A 23,103-nucleotide genomic window follows, 5' to 3' on the forward strand; every position below is an offset into this window, starting at 1 on the left:
CTCCTCTCCGTGGGGAGTGTTGGCCGGGACCCAAAGCGATAGCGCCGGCGGCGGGTCATACATGGGCTGCGGGGAGGGGGGTTGGGGAGCGTAGGCGGCGTGCAGGGCTCCCAGTTCTCCCGGGACCGCGGTGGTCGGGACCCAGAGCGGCTGCGCCTGCGGGTCGCACATGGCGTGCTGGGGGGGGGGTTGGGGCGCGTAGACTGCTTGCAGGGCTCCCTGTGCTCCCGGGACGGCGGCGACCACGCGGGACCGGCACACAACCGCGTAAAGGCCCTTTTTCCCGCAGCTTTTGCAGATAGCTGCGCGGGCCGGGCAGCGCTGTCGGGGGTGTTTCGCCTGGCCGCAGAAATAACAGCGGGCGCCCCCGGTGCGACTCGGCGTTTGGACCGCGCAAGCCTGTGGGGTGTCCGGGGCGGGGGGGTAGGGGGTTTGCCGTGACGGGTACGTACGGGGCCCAATGGCCTGCCGCGCGGTCGGGGCCGTAGGCGCGGGTATTACGCGCGGCCACGTCTAGGGAGGCTGCTAGGGCCCGTGCCTCTGAGAGTCCTAGCGACTCTTTTTCTAGAAGTCTTTGGCGGATTTGGGAGGATTGCATACCTGCCACAAAAGCATCGCGCATTAACATGTCCGTGTGTTCGTTTGCGTTCACCGACGGGCAGCTGCAGGCTCGTCCCAAAATCAGCAGCGCGGCGTAGAATTCGTCCATCGATTCTCCGGGAGCTTGCCGTCTTGTCGCGAGCTGGTAGCGAGCGTAGATTTGGTTAACTGGGCGAACGTAGAGACTTCTGAGTGCTGCGAACGCCGTCTGGAAATCGTCGGTGTCTTCAATGAGGGTGAAAATCTCCGTGCTCACCCTCGAGTGCAGGACCTGCAGTTTTTGTTCGTCTGAGACTCGGCCGGTGGTCATTCTGATGTAGGCCTCGAAGCAAGTCTGCCAGTGTTTGAAGGCTGCTGCCGCGTTCACTGCGTGGGGGCTGATCCTCAGGCATTCTGGAATGATCCTGAGCTCCATAGTCCTTTTTAGGCACGCTTAATAAATTGTAGCGCACAAAGACTCCGTGAGACGAATAGAGTGAAGTCGATGAGGCTTTATTAAGCGTGTCTGTTCCCCCGCAGCTCGATAGTAAACTGGCCTGCGGGGGAAGACTCCGGCTTCTTATACTTCGCCTTCAGGGCGGAGCTTGAGGTCAACGGCCAACCAGGACCTGGGATCTGTCAGCCAATGACATTAGGGCTTCCAGTCCCACATGACCCCCAATACATACTACCACACAGAGTAAAGCTCCCTCTACACTGTCCCCATCAAACACTCCCAGGGCAGGTACAGCACGGGGTTAGATACAGAGTAAAGCTCCCTCTACACTGCCCCCATCAAACACTCCCAGGACAGGTACAGCACGGGACTAGATGCAGAGTAAAGCTCCCTCTACACTGTCCCCATCAAACACCCCCAGGGCAGGTACAGCACGGGGTTAGATACAGAGTAAAGCTCCCTCTACACTGTCCCCATCAAACACTTCCAGGACAGGTACAGCACGGGGTTAGATACAGAGTAAAGCTCCCTCTACACTGTTCCATCATACACACCCAGGACAGGTACAGCACAGGGTTAGATACAGAGTAAAGCTCCCTCCACACTGTCCCCATCAAACACTCCGAGGACAGGTACAGCACGGGGTTAGATACAGAGTAAAGCTCCCTCTACACTGTCCCCATCAAACACTCCCAGGACATGTACAGCACGGGGTTAGATACAGAGTAAAGCTCCCTCTACACTGTCCCCATCAAACACTCCCAGGACAGGTACAGCACGGGGTTAGATACAGAGTAAAGCTCCCTCGACACTGTCCCCATCAAACACTCCCAGGACAGGTACAGCACGGGGTTAGGTACAGAGTAAAGCTCCCTCTACACTGTCCCCATCAAACACTCCCAGGACAGGTACAGCACGGGGTTAGATACAAAGTGAAGCTCCCTCCACACTGTCCCCATTAAACACTCCCAGGACAGGTCCCGCACGGGGTTAGATACAGAGTAAAGCTCATTCTACACTGTCCCCATCAAACACTCCCAGGACAGGTACAGCACGGGGTTAGATACAGAGTAAAGCTCCCTCTACACTGTCCCCATCAAACACTCCCAGGACAGGTATAGCACGGGGTTAGATACAGAGTAAAGCTCCCTCTACACTGTCCCCATCAAACACTCCCAGGACAGGTACAGCATGGGGTTAGATACAGAGTAAAGCTCATTCTACACTGTCCCCATCAAACACTCCCAGGACAGGTACAGCACGGGATTAGATACAGTGTAAAGCTCCCTCTACACTGTCCCCATCAAACACTCCCAGGACGGGTACAGCACGGAGTTAAGTACAGGGTGTCCTGTTGTCCTATTTTCCTCCCTCTTCACCATTCTGCCCTTTGCCCTGTCGCCTCTCTCTCCCTGAAAGAGTTTTTGCTGTGATCGGGGAAGGGAGATGTGTAAAGTTTGGAATGTTGCTGGCTCCCTCTTTAATCACCAGCAGTCATGGAGATAAGGGGCAGGATCCTCCGCGAACCAGCGGGGTGGGCAAATCCGGCGCGAACCAGCGGGGTGGGCAAATCCGGCGCGAACCAGCGAGGTGGGCAAATCCGGCGCGAACCAGCGGGGTGGGCAAATCCGGCGCGAAGGAGTGGCGGGCACCACTCTGGCCTCGGCTGCCCCGAAGGTGCGGAATCCTCTGTTTGAGTGGTTTGCGACACGCTGGCCGGCACGGAAAGGGCCTCCACCAGCCGGTGCGAGTTCACGCATGTGCGGGAGCGCCAGTGCTTGCTGGCGTCATCCCAGCGCCTGCACAGGGCGGGTTCATCTCCACTTCGGCCATCGCGGTGGTCCACAGCAGCCAACGCGGAGGAATGGAGTGCCCCCACGGCACAGGCCCGCCTGGGGATCGGTGGGGTCCGATCGCGGGCCAGGCCAGCGTGGGGGGCTCCCCCCAGGGCCAGATCCCCCCGCCACCCCCCCCCCCACCCGAGGACCCCGGAGGCCGCCCGCGGAGCCAGGTCCCGCCGGTAAGTACCTGTTGTAAGTTACGCCGCCGGGACCGGCTGTAAATGGGTGGCCGCTCGGCCGATCGCGGGGCGGAGAATCGCTGGGGGTGCCACTGCCAACGGCCCCCGACCGGCGCGGACTGATTCCCGCTCCCGCCAAATCCCCAGCGCCAGAGAATTCGGGTGCTGGCGGGGGCGGAATTCACGCCGCCCCCCGTCGATTCTCCGGCCCGGTGAGGGGTCGGAGAATACCGCCCAAGGACTTTAATGATCCGCTTAAATCCGCTGAGGGGCAGGAATTTATTATTTTTTTTAGAAAAAATACACTTTATTCATAAAATCTATCATAAACATTACAGAACATTTTGAATTGTCTTGACTGTACATTTCCATCAGAGTTGCACGTTCCCTTGACTTTCTTCCATTCAATTGGGATAACATTACACACATATCGCTCTTTACGTTACAATTCTTTCTTAAATATTTACATCGTCATGTTTCTTTTCTACGTTGGAGTGTTAATTACTCAGACCGAGGGGTGTTTACACTGTTACCCGCCCCTCGGTGTACATTTACTGGAGAGACCTTACACAGTGGTCTTTCCCCATTGCACCTTGGCGGCAGCTGCCCCAAGCTTGAGTGCGTCCCTCAGCACGTAGTCCTGGACCTTGGAATGTGCCAGTCTGCAACACTCGGTCGAGGACAGCTCTTTGCACTGGAAGATCAGCAAGTTTCGGGCAGACCAAAGAGCGTCTTTCACCGAGTTGATGACCTTCCAGCAGCAGTTGATGTTTGTCTCGGTGTGTGTCCCTGGAAACAGTCCGTAGAGCACAGAGTCCTGTGTCACAGATCTGCTCGGGATGAACCTGGACAAATACCACTGCATCTCTCTCCAGACCTTCTTTGCGAAGGCACATTCCACAAGGAGGTGGGTGACCGTCTCATTTCCCCCACAGCCACTCCGAGGGCAGCGTGCATTGGCACAGAGTCTTCGGGTGTGCATGAAGAATGTGACGGGGAGGGCCCATCTCACCACCAGCCAAGCTAGGTCTTGGTGCTTGTTTGTAAATTCTGGTGATGAGGCATTCTGCCAGATGACTCTGACAGTCTGCTCAGGGAACCGTCCAACATCCTCCACAGTCTCCTTTTCCCTGAGGGCCTCGAGGACATTACGTGCTGACCACTGCTTCATTGCCTTGTGGTCAAAGGTATTTTTCTTCAAAATTATTTCCACGAGGGGCAGGTGGTACGGCATGGTCCAACTACTTGGAGCGTTCCGCGGCAATGAGGCCAGGCCCATCCTTCGTAACACCGGGGACAGGTAGAACCTCAGTATGTAGTGACACTTGGTGTTTGCATACTGGGGGTCCACACACAGCTTGATGCAGCTGCACACAAAGGTGGCCATCAGGATGAGGGAGACGTTGGGTATGTTTTTCCCTCCCTTATCCAGAGGTTTGTACATGGTGTCCCTACGGACACAGTCCATCTTGGATCTCCAGATGAATTTGAAGATGGCTCGGGTGACTGCTGCGGCGTAGGGTCGGGTTATGGGCCAGACCTGCGCTACGTGCAGTAACACCGAGAGTACCTCACACCTGCTGACCAGGGTTTTGCCCGCAATGGAGAGGGAGCGTTGCTCCCACCAGCCCAGTTTCTGTCTTACCTTGTCAATACGCTCCTCCCAGTTTTTGGTGCACGCCCCAGCAGCTCCGAACCATATCCCCAGCACCTTCAGATAATCTGACCTGACAGTGAAGGGGACAAAGGATTGGTCGGCCCTGTTCCCAAAGAACATGGCCTCGCTCTTGCCGCGGTTTACCTTGGCTCCCGAGGCCAGTTCAAACTGGTCGCAGGCATTCAACAGCCTGCGCACAGACGCGGGATCCGAGCAGAAGACGGCAACGTCGTCCATGTACAGGGAGGCCTTGACTTGCACGCCTCCGCTGCCTGGGATCGTCACTCCTCTTATACCCGGATCCTTCCTGATGGACTCAGCAAAGGGTTCTATGCAGCACACAAACAGGGCCGAGGAGAGAGGGCAGCCCTGCCTGACTCCGGATTTGATCTGGAACTTTTCTGATTCCCACCCATTGATTGAGACTGCGCTATAGATGTTTGTGTAGAGCAGTTTGATCCCATTGCGAATTCCCTCCCCAAACCCCATTTTGGAGAGCACATCCATCATGTAGGTGTGCGATATTCTGTCAAAAGCCTTCTCCTGGTGAAGGCTGATAAGGCAGGTGTCCACCCTCCTGTCCTGCACGTAGGCGATCGTATCCCTGAGTAGCGCGAGGCTATCAGAGATTATCCTGCCGGGTACAGCACAGGTCTGGTCAGGGTGGATCACCGACTCCAGAGCAGACCTGACCCGATTGGCGATGACCTTGGCTAGAATTTTGTAAATGGGTCGCCAGTTTTGAATTTCTTCCCTTTCCCCCTTCTGCTTGTAGATGAGGGTGATGATGCCTTTCCTCATGGATTCTGACATGCTGCCTTCCAGAAGCATACTCTCGTACACTTCCAGCAGGTCTGGGCCGATCCAGTCCCACAGAGCCGAATACAACTCAACCGGTAAGCCGTCGCTTCCGGGAGTTTTACTCGTCTCAAACGACCTGTCGGCCTTTGTCAGCTCTTCCGGAGTTAGCGGTTTGTCCAGGTTTTCCCGCTCGCTGTCGCCTAAGACCTCCGTGATAGACGACAGGAAGGTCTGGGAAACAGTGCTATCTGTTGGCTTCAGATCATACGGTCCGTCATAAAAGGATTTACTGATCCTCAGGATGTCAGACTGCGATGACTTTACAGAGCCATCTTCTTCCTTCAGGCTGCTGATCACAGAGGTCTCTCTGTGCACCCTTTGGAAGAAGAAGCGTGAGCACTTTTCATCCTGCTCCACGGAGCGGACTCTGGAACGGAAGATAACCCTGGAGGCCTCCGAGGTGTAGAGCGAGGCTTGCTGGCTCTTCACCTCTTGGAGATCCTCCTTGACATCAACCCCTATCGACTGCAGCTGGAGCAAATTCTGCATACATTTCTGGAGTCTGGACATGGCCCCTCGTCTCTCTCTCACCTTTTGAATGCCTTTGAGGGTGAAAAACCTTTTGATGTTCCCCTTGATTGCTTCCCACCAGAGATGTGGGGCCTCAAAGAGGGGTTTCACGGTTCTCCAACCTTTGTAATCCCTTTTACATTCCTCGAGGTTCTCTGGAGTCAACAGTTTTACATTCAGCTTCCATGTCCCCCTGCCCGCCCCCTGGTCTTCCTGCAGGTGGCAGTCGGCCAGTAGGAGGCAGTGGTCAGAGAAGAACACCGGCTTAACGATGGTGGACCTGACCGTGAAAGCACGGGACACAAAGAAGAAGTCTATCCTGGAGCGGACGGACCCGTCTGGCCGTGACCATGTGTATCTACGCTGCGCTCCGTCTGCAGGGTTGCTGAAGACGTCGAGCAGCTTGGCGTCTTTTCCCGTTCCCATCAGGAGTCTGGAAGTAGCGTCTAGTTTGCTGTTGGCTCTGCCGGATCGTCCAGCCGCATCGATGATGCAGTTGAAGTCACCGCCCAGAATGACCGGCTTGGAGGTGGCCAACAGCAGTGGGAGTTGCTGAAGGATGTGTTTAACATCTGCTACAAGGAGGCGTCCACCCACTACCTCCTTAACGTCGGAGATGGTGAAGTTGCCTCCCCGCAGCAGAATACCCAGGCCGGAGGAACGGCAGTCGTTTCCTCCTGACCAGATGGATGGCCCGTGGGACCACCAGCTCGACCAGCGCCTGTAGTTGCTGAGGTGCGGAATTCCGCACTCCTGCAGGAACAGTAGGTCGGCTTTCACGTTTGCTAAGTAGCCTAGTGTAGCTACACACCGCAAAGTATCTTTGATGCTTCGCACATTGATAGATGCAATTTTAAACCCCATTTTAAAAAGGTAGATTTGCCAGTCTCAGAGTCCAGAGTCTATGCAGTTGGGTGTTCCAGCTGCTGAATGTTCCCCAGCATGCCGGTGGTGCTCGCAAACTGTTGCACAGTTGCAGGGTTGAGAAAACTGTCCTGGTCCGCACTGGGCCCGTGAACCCGACGGGGATGCATTGGGGGGGGGGGGGGGTAGTGTAGCCCTGGCGTCCGTTGCGGCAGTCAGTGGGTGTTGGGGTTGCAGGCCGGTTTTCGCCTGGGTTGTTGCTGCTTGTTAATTTCTGGAGTTGGTCTGTGACCTTATTTTCAATGTCTGGCGTTTGGTGTCCGTTGGTCATTTTGCTGTTCCCATCCACCAGAGGTTGATGATCTCGGCGTGCTTTATTTCCTTCCCTGTCTGTGGTCTGGGGGGGGTCTGTGCCTCCCGTTCCACATTGGTACTTTGCCTCTTTATTTGAGGCCGATTCTTGTCTTGTTTTCCCTCATCGGAGGAGGTGTCGGCGCTAAGCCCGCTGGCTGGAAGGTGCCGCTTTTTGCCATTCCCCATCGGGGGTTCTTCAGTTCATTTTTTTGTTTTCTCTTTCGTTTGTCCCTGTTCACCGTTTCCCAGGGCTCTTTATTCTTCGTTCCGTCCTCTTCCATTGAGTCTTCCTCGTCAGATGAGGTTGGGGTTGAGTTGTCAGGTTGAGCTGGGGCCTCCACTTTTTGTTGAGGGCCCTTCTGTTGCTTGTCCGCATCCTGTGCTGTGGTGTCTTTGTCGATGGAGGGTGCATGAACCTCCTCTGTGGTCGCCTTTTTGACTCCGCCGCTGATGATTTGTGCGTACGTTGAGTTTTGGGCAGGCCCTGTAAAGATGGCCGGCCTCCCCACACAGGTTGCAGCACTCGTCTTCTTTGCAGTCCTTTGTCATGTGTCCCTCCTGCCTGCAGTTTTTGCAGAAGGTGACACTGCAGTTGGCGGCAACATGCCCCGTCTTGCCACAGGTGCGGCATACTCGTGGCTGTCCCACGTAGTAGAGGTAGCCCCGATTTCCTCCAATGGCGAAACTGGAGGGGGGATGCAGGATGGTTCCGTCGCCGTCTGTTCTCAGAGTCACCTTGATCTGGTGCTCACTTGTCCAGATGCCAAAGGTGTCCTTCAGTTGCACGCTGTTACTTTTCAGTTCGACGTACCTGGCGAGGAACGTGAGCACATCAGACACGGGGACGTGGGGGTTGTATGTGTGCAGTGTAACAACCCGGTTTTGCTGCGACGGTAGCGTAAACAGAGGCTCCGCAGTCAGGGTAGACAGGGGGCTCTGGTTACCTTTTTCCTTGAACACGTTCAAGAATTTGATGCAAGCTGCGACACTCTTGAAGGTGACGTCAAAATATCCATTGTTGGGGAAGTCTTGCAAGCAGAAGATATCTGTTGCTTGAAATCCGCAGCACTCGAGCAGCACCCGCTTCACGAAGAAATTGCGGTCCACAGGTGACTCCCCTTCCGACTTCTTAACTGTAACTCGGACAGTGTTTCGCACTCCCCAGCCTGGTGGCTGCGATGCAGCTGCAGCCATAGCTCACACGTTGAGTCTAAACTGTATCGGCGTTAAGCCTAAACCAGAGGCTTAGATCAGCATGTAGATCCACCAACAGCAGCCGAGCTCGAAACGTTTCCTCTTCGACGACTTCAATCCCTCTGTGTTCTCCAATCCACGATCGACATCAAAATCCTCAGCTTCCTTTGATCAAATTTACACTTGATCTTAGCCAATAGGCCGAGGGGCAGGAATTAAACGAAACAAAGGAACATCTCATGTTGTGTGTCCGTGAATCTCAATAGCTGTGGTCTGACTGTGCTTGCAAAGTTTACATCACATGAAACTTAACCAAATGTGTTGTTACAAGTCTTCCTTCTCAAAGAGCGCTTGAAGTGTCTCATAAATAACAAATAACCCTTGATTGAATCTTAGTGGCCTGCTGATGAATAACTGCATTGAAAATGTTACATGAAGAAAGTAACGTTCAATATTTAAATGACCATGGGACTCGCAAGCATGTGAAATGCCATCGGGTTGAATGCTGAGCCTCCCTGAACCTCTCTGAGTGACAGAGCTGTATGTAGCGAGACTGCAACCATGGGAGCCGGGGCTGCAAATGTGACCCCGAACCGACAGGCCAGGAAGTCCCGTTTGTGGACATCGGGTAAAATGGGAATGAGGAAATAAACTCAGGTGTTGCTGCCCAGAGTTGGGAGATTTTTACATCTAGCTCTAGAACTTGGCAGAGGCAATGTTTTTGCTGTTAGTTAATCTATTTATCTATAGACCGATGGGAGCTATTCAATGGGGGGATAAACAGAGCCCGCTTTTGGGCATATTGAGGGGGCTGTTTCTCGGCTTGTCCTGGTTGAGGAACATCCCGTCAAGGCCGCACTTTAGTAATTTCCAGCACTGGCCAGCTCAGCTCAAAAGCCAGGAAGACTACTCGCCGATCGGGCCCCATTTTTAAAGGCAGCCCAGATCTTTCGCCCCCCCCCCCCCCCCCCGGCAACCCCCCCCCCCCCCCCAGGCAACCCCACCGTGGACTCCGGACATCCCCAATTCACCCAGCCTACCTCTTCCGGGGTCCTTGAACTGCCCCCCCCAAACCACACCTCACTTCTTAAGGGCAAGGCACCTTGGGCCCTACCCCTGACATGGGCAACCTGGCACCTGGGCACCTTGGCACTGCTAGCTTGGCACCCTGGGTGCCCAGGTACCAAGGTGTCAGGCCGGTAGCACCAAGGTGCCAGCAGGCGTGTCAGGGTACCAGTCGGCCCAGAACCTGAATACCCTGCAGCCTCCAATGTTCTGGGAGACCCCCCCCCCCCCCCCCCCCACCTCCGTCAAGTACTGTTATGACTGGTCCACGGTCGTGTGGACCAGGACTAAACGTCCCCCAGTCTCGACCTCGCTGGCCGTTAGTTCCTGGGGACCAGAGGCTACAGCGAGCGCATATCTCGCCCAACGAGGGTGAGATCCAGATCACGAGGTCTAGGGAGGTCCGGTTGAATTTCGCAAGACTTCTCAAGCATTGTGGGCCTCGTAAGAGGTCTCTCGTGAGATTCAACGGCCTCATCGCATCACCCAGTCGGGCGTGAGCGGACCGATAAATCCCACCCAATATCTCTCAAAAAGTAATAGTGTTTGGCCCAAAGGAGAACTTAGCTTTTGGTGAAGATGTTAATCCAGATGCTCAAATTTTTGAAAGGAACCACTAACATTGTGAGGTGTTAAAAAAACGTGTGCGGCGCTTCATTTAAAATCTTGTTGATTGTTTTGAGATTGTTGTGAATCGTGTCAGCTGCTGTGTCCAATTCGTAGCGAGAGGATTTGAGTATAGGAATAGAGATGTTTGACTACAATTGTACAGGGCATTGGTGAGGCCACACCTGGAGTATTGTGGGCAGTTTTGGTGTCCTTATCCGAGGAAGGATGTTCTTGCTCTCGAGGGAGCGCAGCGAAGGTTCACCAGGCTGATTCCTGGGATGGCGGGACTGTCATATGAGGAGAGACTAAATCGGTTAGGATTATATTCAATGGAGTTTAGAAGAGTGAGAGGGGATCTCACAGAAACTTATAAAATTCTAACAGGATTAGACAGGGTAGATTCAGAAAGAATGTTCCGGATGGTGGGGGAGTCCAGAACTAGGGGGTCATAGTTTGAGGATAAGGGGTAAACACACTTTCTCCCTATCGCCCTCTTTAATTCTGTCACACGCTTTCTCCCTATCGCTCTCTTTCGTTCTGTCACTATCTTCCTCTCTCTCGCTCTGTCCTTCTCTCTATCACTATCTCTTTTTAGCTCCATGGAATTTTACACAGGCACAGTTTGCTCTCAGCACCAATGGGGCTGGTCTGGGAGGAGTCTGACGTCCACATTTCTCAGACCACATAGAATCCTAGAATTTACAGTGCAGAAGGAGGCCGTTCGGCCCATCGAGTCTGCACCGGCCCTTGGGAAGAGCACCACACTTAAGCCCGCACCTGCACCCCATCACCGTAACCCAGCAACCCACCTAACCTTTTTGTTTTTTGGACACCAAGGGCAATTTATCACGGCCAATCCACCTAACCTGCACATCTTTGGGCTGTGGGAGGAAACCGGAGCACCCGGAGGAAACCCACGCAGACACGGGGAGAACGTGCAGACTCCACACAGGCAGTGAACCAAGCCGGGAATCGAACCTGGGGCCCTGGAGCTGTGAAGCAGCTGTGCTAACCACTGTGCTACCGTGCTGCCAGCCTTTCAATGGTAGAATCTGGGCAGAGATTAGTAATACAGAGCAGTCAGCACACAGTATGTGGACTTCAATTCCCTGTGTGATTTCAATAGAAATGGGAACCAGGAGGGATGTATAATTGGCAGCTGATCCAATATCATGCCTGATATTCCACCTCCCAAAGTAAAAACCACCTCGCCCCCCTCCACTTCCCCTTTTTCAAAGACGCCTCCTTATCTCATTCTGATGAGGGGCCATTACTCAAAACATTATTTCTCTTCCTTTTAGCAATACGAATTCCATAATTTTTCCAGTTTTGTTTTAGGTTAATTTGGTTAATCAGCTGATTGAAAAGAAGAGAAAGCTCGGTTTATGACAGCAGGAGAATATGTGACAGGGCTTTATCCAGAGTGACATTTAGCTTCAATAGGACGTGGAGGGGTTAGACCCCCCCGTTCCGGTTCCCTGTGCACCCCTCTCCAATGCTACACTTGACCTCCAATTAACGTGAAAGCAGGAGGGAGCTGGTATTATTGACGACAGCAACAGTTTTCATTGATGTGATATCTTCGAAACATCCCACAGCCCACAGAATGGGTATGGTGCCAAAGAATAAAAGAAAGGTTTGAGAAAGCTCAGCCCAAGGGAGTATTTTTGGAAGGAGGGTTGAGAGAGACAGGGCCATCAATGGTGGAGCAAAAGGAGGGAGGGATTCACAGGAGTAGAGGTGGGGAGGCGGTGGCGTAACGGTATTATCACTGGACTAGTAATCCAGAGACCCAGAGTAATACCCCGGAGACCCCGGTTCGAATCCCACCGCGGCAGATGGTGGAATTTGAACTAAACTTTACAAATCTGGGGCGGGATTTTCTCGGCCCAAGCCGGGCCGGGAGCAAATTGCGCGACGCCGCCCCGACACCGATCCACCAATTCTCCGGAGAATCGGCGCCATTGGCATCGGCGTGGCGCCGGTCGCGAGCCGCTCTACGTGGCACCCCCCCTGGCGATTCTCCGCCCGGGAAGGGCCAAGCAGCCGCACAAAAAATCCGAGTCCCGTCGGTGCCGTCCACGAGTGGTCTTACCCAGCGGGACCTCTGCGTGCCTGCATCCGGGGCCGGCCTGGTGGGGAGGGAGGGGGGTCCGACCCCGGGGGGGTCCTCCGCTGGGGCCTACCGATCGGTGGGCCGGCCTCTCGAGCAAGGGGCCTCCTTTGCTCCGCGTCGGCTCCTGTAGCCCTACGCCATGTTTCGTCGGGGCCGGCACGGAGAAGGGAGCCACTGCGCATGCGCGCATTGGCGCCGGTCGCACTGCGCATGCGCAGACCGCGGCGCCCATCTGTCGCCGGCTTAGGCAGCTGGAGCAGCGTGGGTCGCTCCAGTGCCGTGCTGGCCCCCTGTAGGGGTCAGAATCGCTGCTCCCGAGAGCATGTTGACGCCGTCGAGACACGCAACGGCGTTTACGACGGCATTAACACCTAGCCTCAGGATCAGAGAATCCCGCCCCTGGAATTACACAAAGTTAGGAAACCATTTTTGATTGCCATAAAAACGCATCTGGTTGGCTAATGGACTTTAGCAAACTCAGGGGAACTCAAGCCAACTTTAAGCCATTGTCCATACAATTGAACTCTTTAAGCATCCAATATTATTCGAGTGAATCTGTGCTGCATCCACCCCCTTTCCCCCCAGGCCAGTTGACCTTTCCTGAGACACGAGACTCCCGAATGAATGATTGCAGTTACTCCGGTTGTGGCCTGAATATTACTCTGTACAACGGAAGCAGAATTTTGCACTCCAGCTGCATGGAGATAGAACTGACCATCACATTGGCATTTCTGATTGAGTGGGGAGGGAGGGGGCTGGTAGCAGAGGTAGGGGTACCTCTGTTAAAGTGGAGTTGCCAGCCTTTACTGAGTTACCCAGTCTCAGTGGGGGCATTGTGATGGCACTCAGAGCCACTCTGCTATGGACAGTGAAGGTTGTGTGTGAAGGTTGGAAGAGACCGGTCCGCGATGCCTCATGCAGTGGAATAGACAACCAACTCACGCCATCGAGGGGACTGACGCACACCAAGAATAACCCACCCAGGGCCCAGGGAGCCAAGATCGCCAAGAGGTCAGAGGGGGATAATTACAAAGGGCAATTAAAAAAGATAAAATGTTAGGCAAAAAATTAAATTGATCATAAATAGAAATGATTGACTCAGGCTTACATTGATCCAGTGTTGCAGATCCATCTTGCTCAGTCTACCTGACCTTCAGATTAACTCTTGTGATCTTCCTGAATTCGTACAGAATAACACGCTTTCCTCTCGAAGAAACACAAGCGACAAAATTCAGGGTGTTCATTCCAATCTCATGTCAGTGAGATTCGCTAATTTCCATCTGCCTGAATTCAAAGCAGTAGCTGATCACCGTGTTTATCAAACAGGGAGTTTCAATCAGGCACATAATCCATCATCTCCCTGAGAACCACGGGGTAGAGGGGTTGATAGAGTGAAAAGAGAGAGTAAGCTGCTGCTCTAGTCATTAGCTCACCCTCCCTATTTATCCTCTTCATCTCCCTCCCTCAAAGTTTCCTCCCTCCCTCTATCCCTCATCCTCCCTCTCTCCTTGTCTCCCACTCTCCCTCTTTCTTGCCCTCTCTCCCTCTTCCCTCTCTCCCTGCCCCTTGCTCTCCCCTTTCACCCTGCCCCCTTTGTCACCCTTGCCCCCCCCCCCTCTCTCTTCCTTTCCCCCTTTCTGTCCCCACCTTCCCTCCCTCTCCTTCACCACCTCCTCCCCCTCCCTTCCCTCATTCTCTCCCTCTCTCTGGCCTCTCCCCTTCTCCCCCTTTACGCTCCCCCTTCCACACTCCTTCCCTCACTCTTTCCCTCCCTCTTACCCTCTCCCTCTCCGTCTCGCACCCTCTTTCACCCTCCCCTCTCACTCTCTCTCTCTATGTCTCTCACTCTCTCCTCCCCGCTCACTGTTTAGCCTGATTACTGCTGAGTGGTTTTGTCAGCTGATTGCTGCCCAGACACTAATCTCAACATCTACATGAGAAAAATAATGTGATATTCTGTCTGTCAGCCATTCCTGACGAGTGAAATTCCATTCTCTGAACTCAAGATTTCTCTCGCTGGCTCTACTCTTTCTCCCTTCATTTGCTGTTTCTCATATTTTCCCTCATCCCATTTCTCCGTCCTTCTCATTTTCAATCTCTCGTATTTATCAAAGGGAACAGGTGCAGAAAGAATGTGAATAGAACCTCTCACAGTTCTTGGGTGTCTCAAAGTCTTCACATCCAGTGCCGTCACCGTTTGTGAAGTGTGCTTACGGTGGTAATGCCGGGGAACGTGACCAGTGATGTGTCATGTACTCGGGGATAACACGGGCTGCAACTGGATGCAGCTTTGACCAAAAGATACTCCAGACCTTGAAGTTAGTTCAATCTGATTTATTGAACCAGTAGCACAGTTAGCACAGTTCTCTATGAGTTCGACTCTCTGCTAACCTAAGTGTGGTTACTCTGTCTGACTGAACCAGACCAGCTCTTAGCCACATGCTGGAGGTGTGATACTGTACATACACCCTGACTCACTCTGTAGATGTTCATCAGTGGAAAGAGGCGGAGTGTGACTGCCTCGTGCCTTTTATAGTGAGATACCACCCCTGAGTGTTCTGCCTGCTCATTGGTCATGTCCTGTTCTCTGTGTTCATTAGCTGCCTGTCTGTATATCATCATCTGCATGTTTGCATGTCATGACAACCAGCACCTCCCACAATCAAATAAATCACCAGGACACCTGCTTGGGTGATGTTGGTTGAGGTGCTGGGACTCTAGGCAGAATACCAGTCTCGTCCTCATGTTCAAATCCCTCCATGGCCTTCCTCTGTCCCTATCTTCGACATTCCACCATTTCTGCATTCCTCCAGTTCTGGCCTCTTGTTCATCCATGATTTTCAAGGCCCCACCTGTGGTGATATGCATCACTGTAAATACACACGGGGTTAATGCAAATACACTACGACTAAGTAAACACTAGAGGGAGCACCAGAGACGTCATGACATGCAGACATACAGCTAATGAACACATAGAATAGGACGTGACCAATGGGCAGTCAAGGCACCCAGAGGTGACACTACCACAAGGGGGCATTACACAACCCATATCTAAGGACAGGGCACACATGCTCTGTCTCTTTCCACAGGCGACACTTAGAGAGTAGGACAGGGGCAGATCGGATGCATCACACCCACCACGTGGCTTAGAGCAGACTGGTTAGTTAGACTGAGTTACTATAGCAAGATTAGCAGGAGAGTCGAACTCATAGAGAACTGTGCTAATGGTTCAATAAATCACACTGAACTTACTTCAAAGTCTGGAGTATCTTTTGGTCAAAGCTGCATCGAGTTGCAGCCCGTGTTATCCCAGAGTACAATACACATCACCCACCCATTGTCAAGCCAGCCTTCAGCTGCCAGGGCCCAAGCTCTGGGATTGCCCTCGCTCCTTGGGATCTCTCTCCTCCTTGAAGACGCTCCTTCAAACCTGAATCTTTCAGTCGTCTGTTCCAACATTCCCTTGCATGGCTCAGAGTCAGATTTTGTCTGATAACATTCCGGTGAAGCACCTCGGGATGTTTAAGAGCTGTACAGGAACATAGGAACGGGGGTATGCCATTCAGCCCCTCGAACCTGTCCCGCCATTCAATGAGATCATGACTTCTGTGACCTAACTCCACAGACCTGCCTTGGCCCACATCCCTCAATATCTTTGCTTAACAAAAATCTATCTCAGATTTAAAATTAACAACTGATCTCACACCAATTGCCGAAGAGAAGTTCCACATTTTGCCAGCCATTGTGTGTAGAAGTTCTTTCTAACATCTCTCCTGAACGGTCGAGGCCTAGTTTTTAGTTCCAGAATCTCCACCCAGTTCCAATTGAAACTGGGCGGCACAGTGGTTAGCACTGCTGCCTCACAGCACCAGGGACCCGGTTCAAATCAGGCTTTGGCTGACTGTCTGTGTGGAGTTTGCACGTTCTCCCCGTGTCTGCGTGGGTTTCCTCCGGGTGCTCCGGTTTCCTTCCAAGGATGTGCAGGTTAGGTGGATTGGCCGTGCTAAACTGTCCCTAGGTGGGATAATAGGGATAGGGTAGGTGATTGGGCCTAGTTAGGGTGCTCTTTTGGAAGGCCGGTGCATACTCAATGGGCCGAATGGCCTCCTTCTGCACTGTAGGGATTCTGTGATTCTTCTACTCTACCCTGTCTTTTCCTGTTAATATTTTGAAGACTTTGATCAGATCGCCCCTTAACCTTATAAATTCCAGAGAAAACAGGCTGATTGAACGAACATCACGGCCGACTTGGACGTGACGAGGGCGACGAATCTCACGAGATGTTATGATCTGGATCTCGCCCCCACTGGGCCCGATCTGCGCCAGATCCTCCCAACGCCCGATCAAACCGATTGAAGGGATCGAACGCCCGTGTCTGGGAGACATCGCCTTGACGCCATTTCGCACTGGTCCACAAACGGCACTTGGGGGGGGGGTCTCCCAGGCCATCGGAGGTGCCGCGAATGCCTATGGATGTTGTTTGCATGCACTTCCAGAAGGCATTTGATAAAGTTCCACATAAGAGACTTTAACTAAGGTAGAAGCCCACCGAATTGTGGGTTAATTACTGACATGACTGGGAAATTGGTTGAGTGGCTCTGGCACTTCTGCTGCCACCAGGGCACCTTGGCACTGCCTGTCTGGCATCTTGGCACTGCCCTGGTGTCTGGCTGGCACTTCCAGCTGGCAGGGGCACCAGCAAGGTGCCAGGCTAGCAGTGGCAAAGGATTGGGCCCAGGGGTGCCCTGCCCTTATGAGGTAGGATGAGGGGTGGGCTCGAGAACCCCTAACAGATATGTTGAGACATTGGGAGGATCTGGAGGATGCGGTGTGGGGTCCAGAGATCAGGGAGATTGGGGCGGCAATTATAAAGCTCAACTCGTCAGGAACTGAAGGTACGTGCCACCTCGGTGGGCATTCCTCGTCGTGGTTAAAAACACAGAGTCCCATTTGATAGCAGGGTTGTCTCGGTGCTACAGGTGCTGGGAAACACCCTGCTAAATGCGCCCAAAGAGGACTCTTTTATTCCCCCGTTAAATTTTGTCCATGATCTCTCCTCATAACTTAACCCCTGTAGTCCAGCCATCATTCTTGTAAACCTATGTTACTGCCTGCTATGATAGCGGAGTCAGACACTTTAGGAACTTTCAAGCGGTTATTGGATAGGCACATGGAGCGCACCAGAACGACAGGGAGTGGGATAGCTTGATCTTGGTTTCGGACAATGTTCGGCACAACATCGAGGGCCGAAGGGCCTGTTCTGTGCTGTACTGAATGGACTATGCTGCACTTTCTCCAAGGCCAAAGTATTCTTCCTAAGGTGCGGTGCCCAGAACTGTTCCCAGTGACTTCAAGTGGGGCCTAACCAGGGTTTTGTAAAGCTGCAGCATAACCCCTGTGTCTTTATATTCCAATACTCTAGGTATAAAGGCTAGCATTCCATTAGACATCTTGATTCTTTCTGCACTTGTTCGTGGCATTGTAAAGATCTATACACCTGAACCCCCAGGTCGCTTTGGACACCCCCTGAATTTAGTTTCATACCATCTAGAAAGTACCCTGCTCTATCCATTTTTGTTCCACATTGGACACTTGCTTACATTGAAATCCATCAGCCACAGTTTTCCCTATCCACCTCGTCTATCAATATCCCTTTGTAATTTTATGCTGTCGCCTGCACTATTTAGCTCAGTTGGTCCGTGATGCAGAGCGCGGCCAGCAGCGCAGGTTCAATTCCTGTACCGGCTGAGGTTATTCATGAAGGCCCCGCCATCTCAACCTCGCTCCTTGCCTGAGGTGTGGTGACCCTCAGGTTGAATCACCACCAGCCAGCTCTCCCCCCTCAATGGGGAAAGCAGCCTAAGGTCAGCTGGGGCTATGGTGACTTTACTTTACACTGTCTACAATGCCACCAACTTTGTGCCACCAGCAAACTTGGATGTATGACTTTCCATTCCATTATCCAAGTAATTGATGGATAACGTGAACAATTGAGGCCCTAACACAGATCCCTAGTCACATCCAGCCAATTTGACCCATTGTCCTACTTTCTATCGCCTGCCACTCAACCAATTTCCCAGTCATGTCAGTAATTAACCCCCAATTTGGTGGACTTCTACCTTAGTTAAAGTCTCTTATGTGGAACTTTATCAAATGCCTTCTGGAAGTCCATGCAAACAACATCCATAGACATTCCCCTGTCCACTACCAGAGACACAAGTTGACGTCGTTATGGTGTGAGACACAAACTCTCCAGGAAGGAAGCTGGATAGATACGGTTGCCAACCCTTCAGGATTGTCTGTGATTCTCCAGGAATTGTTGGTTAATCTCCGGCACACCTCCGTAAGTGACACCCAGAAGAAGCAAAAACCGTAGATCCATCGTAAAAGATTGGCTTTGAGAAAAAATGTCTTTCTCTTTATTGTAAGAAAAACTTTTGGAGATGGAGATTTATTTGGAAATGGAATATCCAGGGATATGGCCAAGAGTTGGCCATGGGCAGCACGGTAGCGCAGTGGTTAGCACTATTGCTTCACAGCGCCAGGGTCCCGGGTTCGATTCCCAGTTTGGGTCATTGTCTGTGCGGAGTCTGCACTTCTCCCTGTGTCTGTTAGGTAAATTGGACATTCTGAATTCTCCCTCTTTGTGCCATCAGCAAATTTGGATATATGGCTTTCTATACCATTATCCAAGCTGTTGATGGATAATTTGAACAATTGAGGCCCTAACGTGCTATTAGATAATTTGAACATTCTGAATTCTCCCCCTGTGTACCCGAACAGGCGCGGGAGTGTGGCGACCAGGGGCTTTTCACAGTAACTTCATTGCAGTGCTAATGTAAGCCTACCGTTGAAAATAAAGGTTATTATTCTTCAGGTCTGCAGTTGCAACAGGGCTAGCGGCGTGTTTGAGAGGAGCTAATCAAGTTGACAGTGACATGAGTTAGAGGATACATCAAAACGGTTTTAGAAATAGCATTTCCCCTGTGTATCTATTTGTGTTCTGGACTGACTTTGCTTCCTTGTGGTTTGCCTGAGCTGAACAACAGAAGCTGGTGAGTTAAATAGGAAACCAACACGACAGACACCTCACAACCTCTTGTGTTTGCTTGTACAGTGGCCTTTACTGTTCAGGCCACATTTTTCTTTTAACAATGAAGACAGAGAAAAGAAAGAACTTGCATTTCTGTGGCACCTTCCACCACCTCAGGATGTCTCACAGTGATACACAGCCAATGAGATACTTTGTGAAGTGTGCGTGCAAAATGATTCATTTTGAAACGAAGAAATAGGAAAGACAATATAAATTGAAGGATGCGATTCGAAAGAGGTTTTAATAATAATAATAATAATAATAATAATAATAATAATCTTTATTAGTGCCACAAGTAGACTTACATTAACACTGCAATGACGTTACTGTGAAAAGTCTCTAATCGGCACATTCCGGCGCCTGTTCGGGTACACGGAGGGTTTTGTGAGGGCCACGAAGAATCCAGCAGCTCCTAATCACCCCAAACGTATGCAGGCTGCAGGCGGTGAGCAATATGACCACTTGGCGCTCGTTTTCGGTGATGTTGTTTGCCCGGAAATAGTAACGCATCCGTTGCGTGTACTGGTTCCAGCTTTCCAGCGCAGCATCAAAAACATCCAAACGTCCGTACATAGGCATGGTGTAATAGAAAACAACTTCCAACAAAAATCCAGGGAGGTGGCTTCAGCAGTGTAGACAGCTATTCAATTTAACCCTCGTCGCCAGTTTTGTGAGGGCCACGAAGAATCCAGCACGAGTTTTAAGGATACAAAGTAATAACATTTATTTACAATAACATATATATACACAACAGCAGTAGCAACTTTGCTTGCTGCTCACTCCTTCCTGGCTGGTTCCAAACTGGCCAGCTTTATTTATGCAGGGAATCTGCTAATGATTTCTCCGCCCCCCTCATTGGGGAAGCTCATACTCTCACAGGATTATGGGATTGTCATTAGTCTCCAGCCAATCGTAAGCAGGCAAGTTATAACAGAGGGAGAATTCAGAATGTCGCTGTGAAGCAACAGTGTTAAGCAGTGTGCTACTGTGCCGTCCTGGGTGCAGCTGTTCACAAATCATTGAAGATGAGAGGGAAGGCTGAGAAAGCGACTAATGAAACATTCAGGATCCTGGATGGAATGAATCAGGATCTAGTACTGAACTCCAAATGTAAGGTGAGAGTGACTGTCCTCGACATCAAGGCAATGTTTGATGGAATGTTGCCTCCAGGAGCCCTAGCTAAACTGGAGTAAATAGGAATCGGGGAAAACTTTACACTGGTTGGAGTCATACCCGGCACAAAGGAAGATTGTTGTGGTGGTTGGAGGTCAATCATCTCAACTCCAGGACATCACTGCAAGAGTGCCATCTTCTCCATCACTCCTAGGCCCAACCATCTTCAGCTGCTTCATCAATGACCTTCCGTCCATCATAAGGTCAGAGGTTTTCAACACCATTCATGACTCCTCAGATAATGAAGCAGTCCATGTCCAAATGCAGCAAGACCTGGATGATATCCAAGCTTAGACTGTCAAGTGGCAAGTTACATTCGTGCCACACAAGTGCCAGACAATTGCCATTCCCAACAAGAGAGGCACTAACCATCACCCCTTGACATTCAATGGCATCAACATCGCTGAATCCCCCACTATCAACGTTCTGGGCAATACCATTGACCAGAAACTGAACTGGACCCAGCCATATAAATATTCCTGCTACGAGGACAGAGGCTAGGAACCCTGTGGCAAGTAACTCACCTCCTGACCCCTCCAAATCCTGTTCCCTATCTACAAGGCACAAGCCAGGAGTGTAATGGAATACTCTCCACTTGCCTGGATGAGTGCAGCTCCAATACTCAAGAAACCCAACACCATCCAGGAGAAAGCAGCCCTGCTTGCTTGGCTCCCCTTCCACATTCACTTCCTCCACCACCGACACACAGTGGCAGCCGTGTGTACCATCTACACGATGCACTGCAGTAACTCACCAAGATTCCTTAGCACCTTCCAAACACACGGCCTCTACCACCTAGGACAAGAGCAGCAGATACCTGGGAACCCCACCACCTGGAGGGCCTGTGTTTGGAAGGTGCTAAGGAACCTTGGTGAGTTACTGACTTGGAAATATCACCATCCCGACTTGGAAATATATCGGCCGTTCCTTCACTGTCGCTAGGTCAAAATCCTGGAACTCCCTCCCTATCAGCACGGTGGGTGTACCTACACCTCAAGGACTGCAGCAGTTCAAGAAGGCGGCTCACCACCACCTTCTGAAGGGCAACTAGGGATGTGTGACCCCCACATGCCGTAAATGAATTAAAAAAGACTATTGAAGCAGGAAGTTTTGTTGAGCATGTTTGAAGCATTGGCTGGTCCTCAACTGGAACCTCAAAGTCCAGTTGTGGGCACCGCATTTCATAGAACATAGAACATAGAAAATACAGCACAGAACAGGCCCTTCGGCCCACGATGTTGTGCCGAACCTTTGTCTTAGATTAATCATAGATTATCATTGAATTTACAGTGCAGAAGGAGGCCATTCGGCCCTTTGAGTCTGCACCAGCTCTTGGAAAGAGCACCCTACCCAAACTCAACACCTCCACCCAACACCAAGGGCAATTTGGACATTAAGGGCAATTTATCATTGGCCAATTCACCTAACCCGCACATCTTTGGACTGTGGGAGGAAACCGGAGCACCCGGAGGAAACCCACGCAGACACCGGGAGGACGTGCAGACTCCGCACAGACAATGACCCAAGCCGGAATTGAACCTGGGACCATGGATCTGTGAAGCAATTGTGCTATCCACAATGCTACCGTGCTGCCCTTAAGAACAAATAAATCTACACTATATCATTTTCCCGTAATACATGTACCTATCCAACAGCTGCTTGAAGGTCCCTAATGTTTCCGACTCAACTACTTCCACAGGCAGTGCATTCCATGCCCCCACTACTCTCTGGGTAAAGAACCTACCTCTGATATCCCTCCTATATCTTCCACCTTTCAGCTTAAATTTATGTCCCCTTGTAATGGTGTGTTCCACCTGGGGAAAAAGTCTCTGACTGTCTACTCTATCTATTCCCCTGATCATCTTATAAACCTCTATCAAGTCGCCCCTCATCCTTCTCCGCTCTAATGAGAAAAGGCCTAGCACCCTCAACCTTTCCTCGTAAGACTTACTCTCCATTCCAGGCAACATCCTGGTAAATCTTCTTTGCACCTTTTCCAGAGCTTCCACATCCTTCCTAAAATGAGGCGACCAGAACTGTACACAGTACTCCAAATGTGGCCTTACCAAAGTTTTGTACAGCTGCATCATCACCTCACGGCTCTTAAATTCAATCCCTCTGTTAATGAACGCGAGCACACCATAGGCCTTCTTCACAGCTCTATCCACTTGAGTGGCAACTTTCAAAGATGTATGAACATAGACCCCAAGGTCTCTCTGCTCCTCCACAATGCCAAGAACTCTACCGTTAACCCTGTATTCCGCATTCATATTTGTCCTTCCAAAATGGACAACCTCACACTTTTCAGGGTTAAACTCCATCTGCCACTTCTCAGCCCAGCTCTGCATCCTATCTATGTCTCTTTGCAGCCGACAACAGCCCTCCTTACTATCCACAACTCCACCAATCTTCGTATCGTCTGCAAATTTACTGACCCACCCTTCAACTCCCTCATCCAAGTCATTAATGAAAATCACAAACAGCAGAGGACCCAGAACTGATCCCTGCGGTACACCACTGGTAACTGGGATCCAGGCTGAATATTTGCCAT

At 51.6% G+C, this 23,103-nt stretch overlaps 1 protein-coding gene across 1 annotated transcript in view; it reads right to left on the reverse strand.

Moving 5' to 3' along the window:
- The window catches only part of LOC140404054 (urotensin-2 receptor-like), a 28,064-nt gene extending 14,397 nt beyond the window's left edge, over window positions 1-13,667 (reverse strand). Inside the window, exon 1 of the mRNA XM_072492410.1 lies at window positions 13,395-13,667. Within this exon, the coding sequence (XP_072348511.1) occupies window positions 13,395-13,396 (2 nt within the window). The 5' untranslated portion in view covers window positions 13,397-13,667. The remainder of the gene's footprint in view (window positions 1-13,394) is intronic.
- Between the last annotated feature and the right edge of the window lie 9,436 nt (window positions 13,668-23,103).

Source organism: Scyliorhinus torazame, chromosome 29, assembly GCF_047496885.1.
Source record: "Scyliorhinus torazame isolate Kashiwa2021f chromosome 29, sScyTor2.1, whole genome shotgun sequence".
Taxonomy (NCBI): Eukaryota; Metazoa; Chordata; class Chondrichthyes; order Carcharhiniformes; family Scyliorhinidae; genus Scyliorhinus; species Scyliorhinus torazame.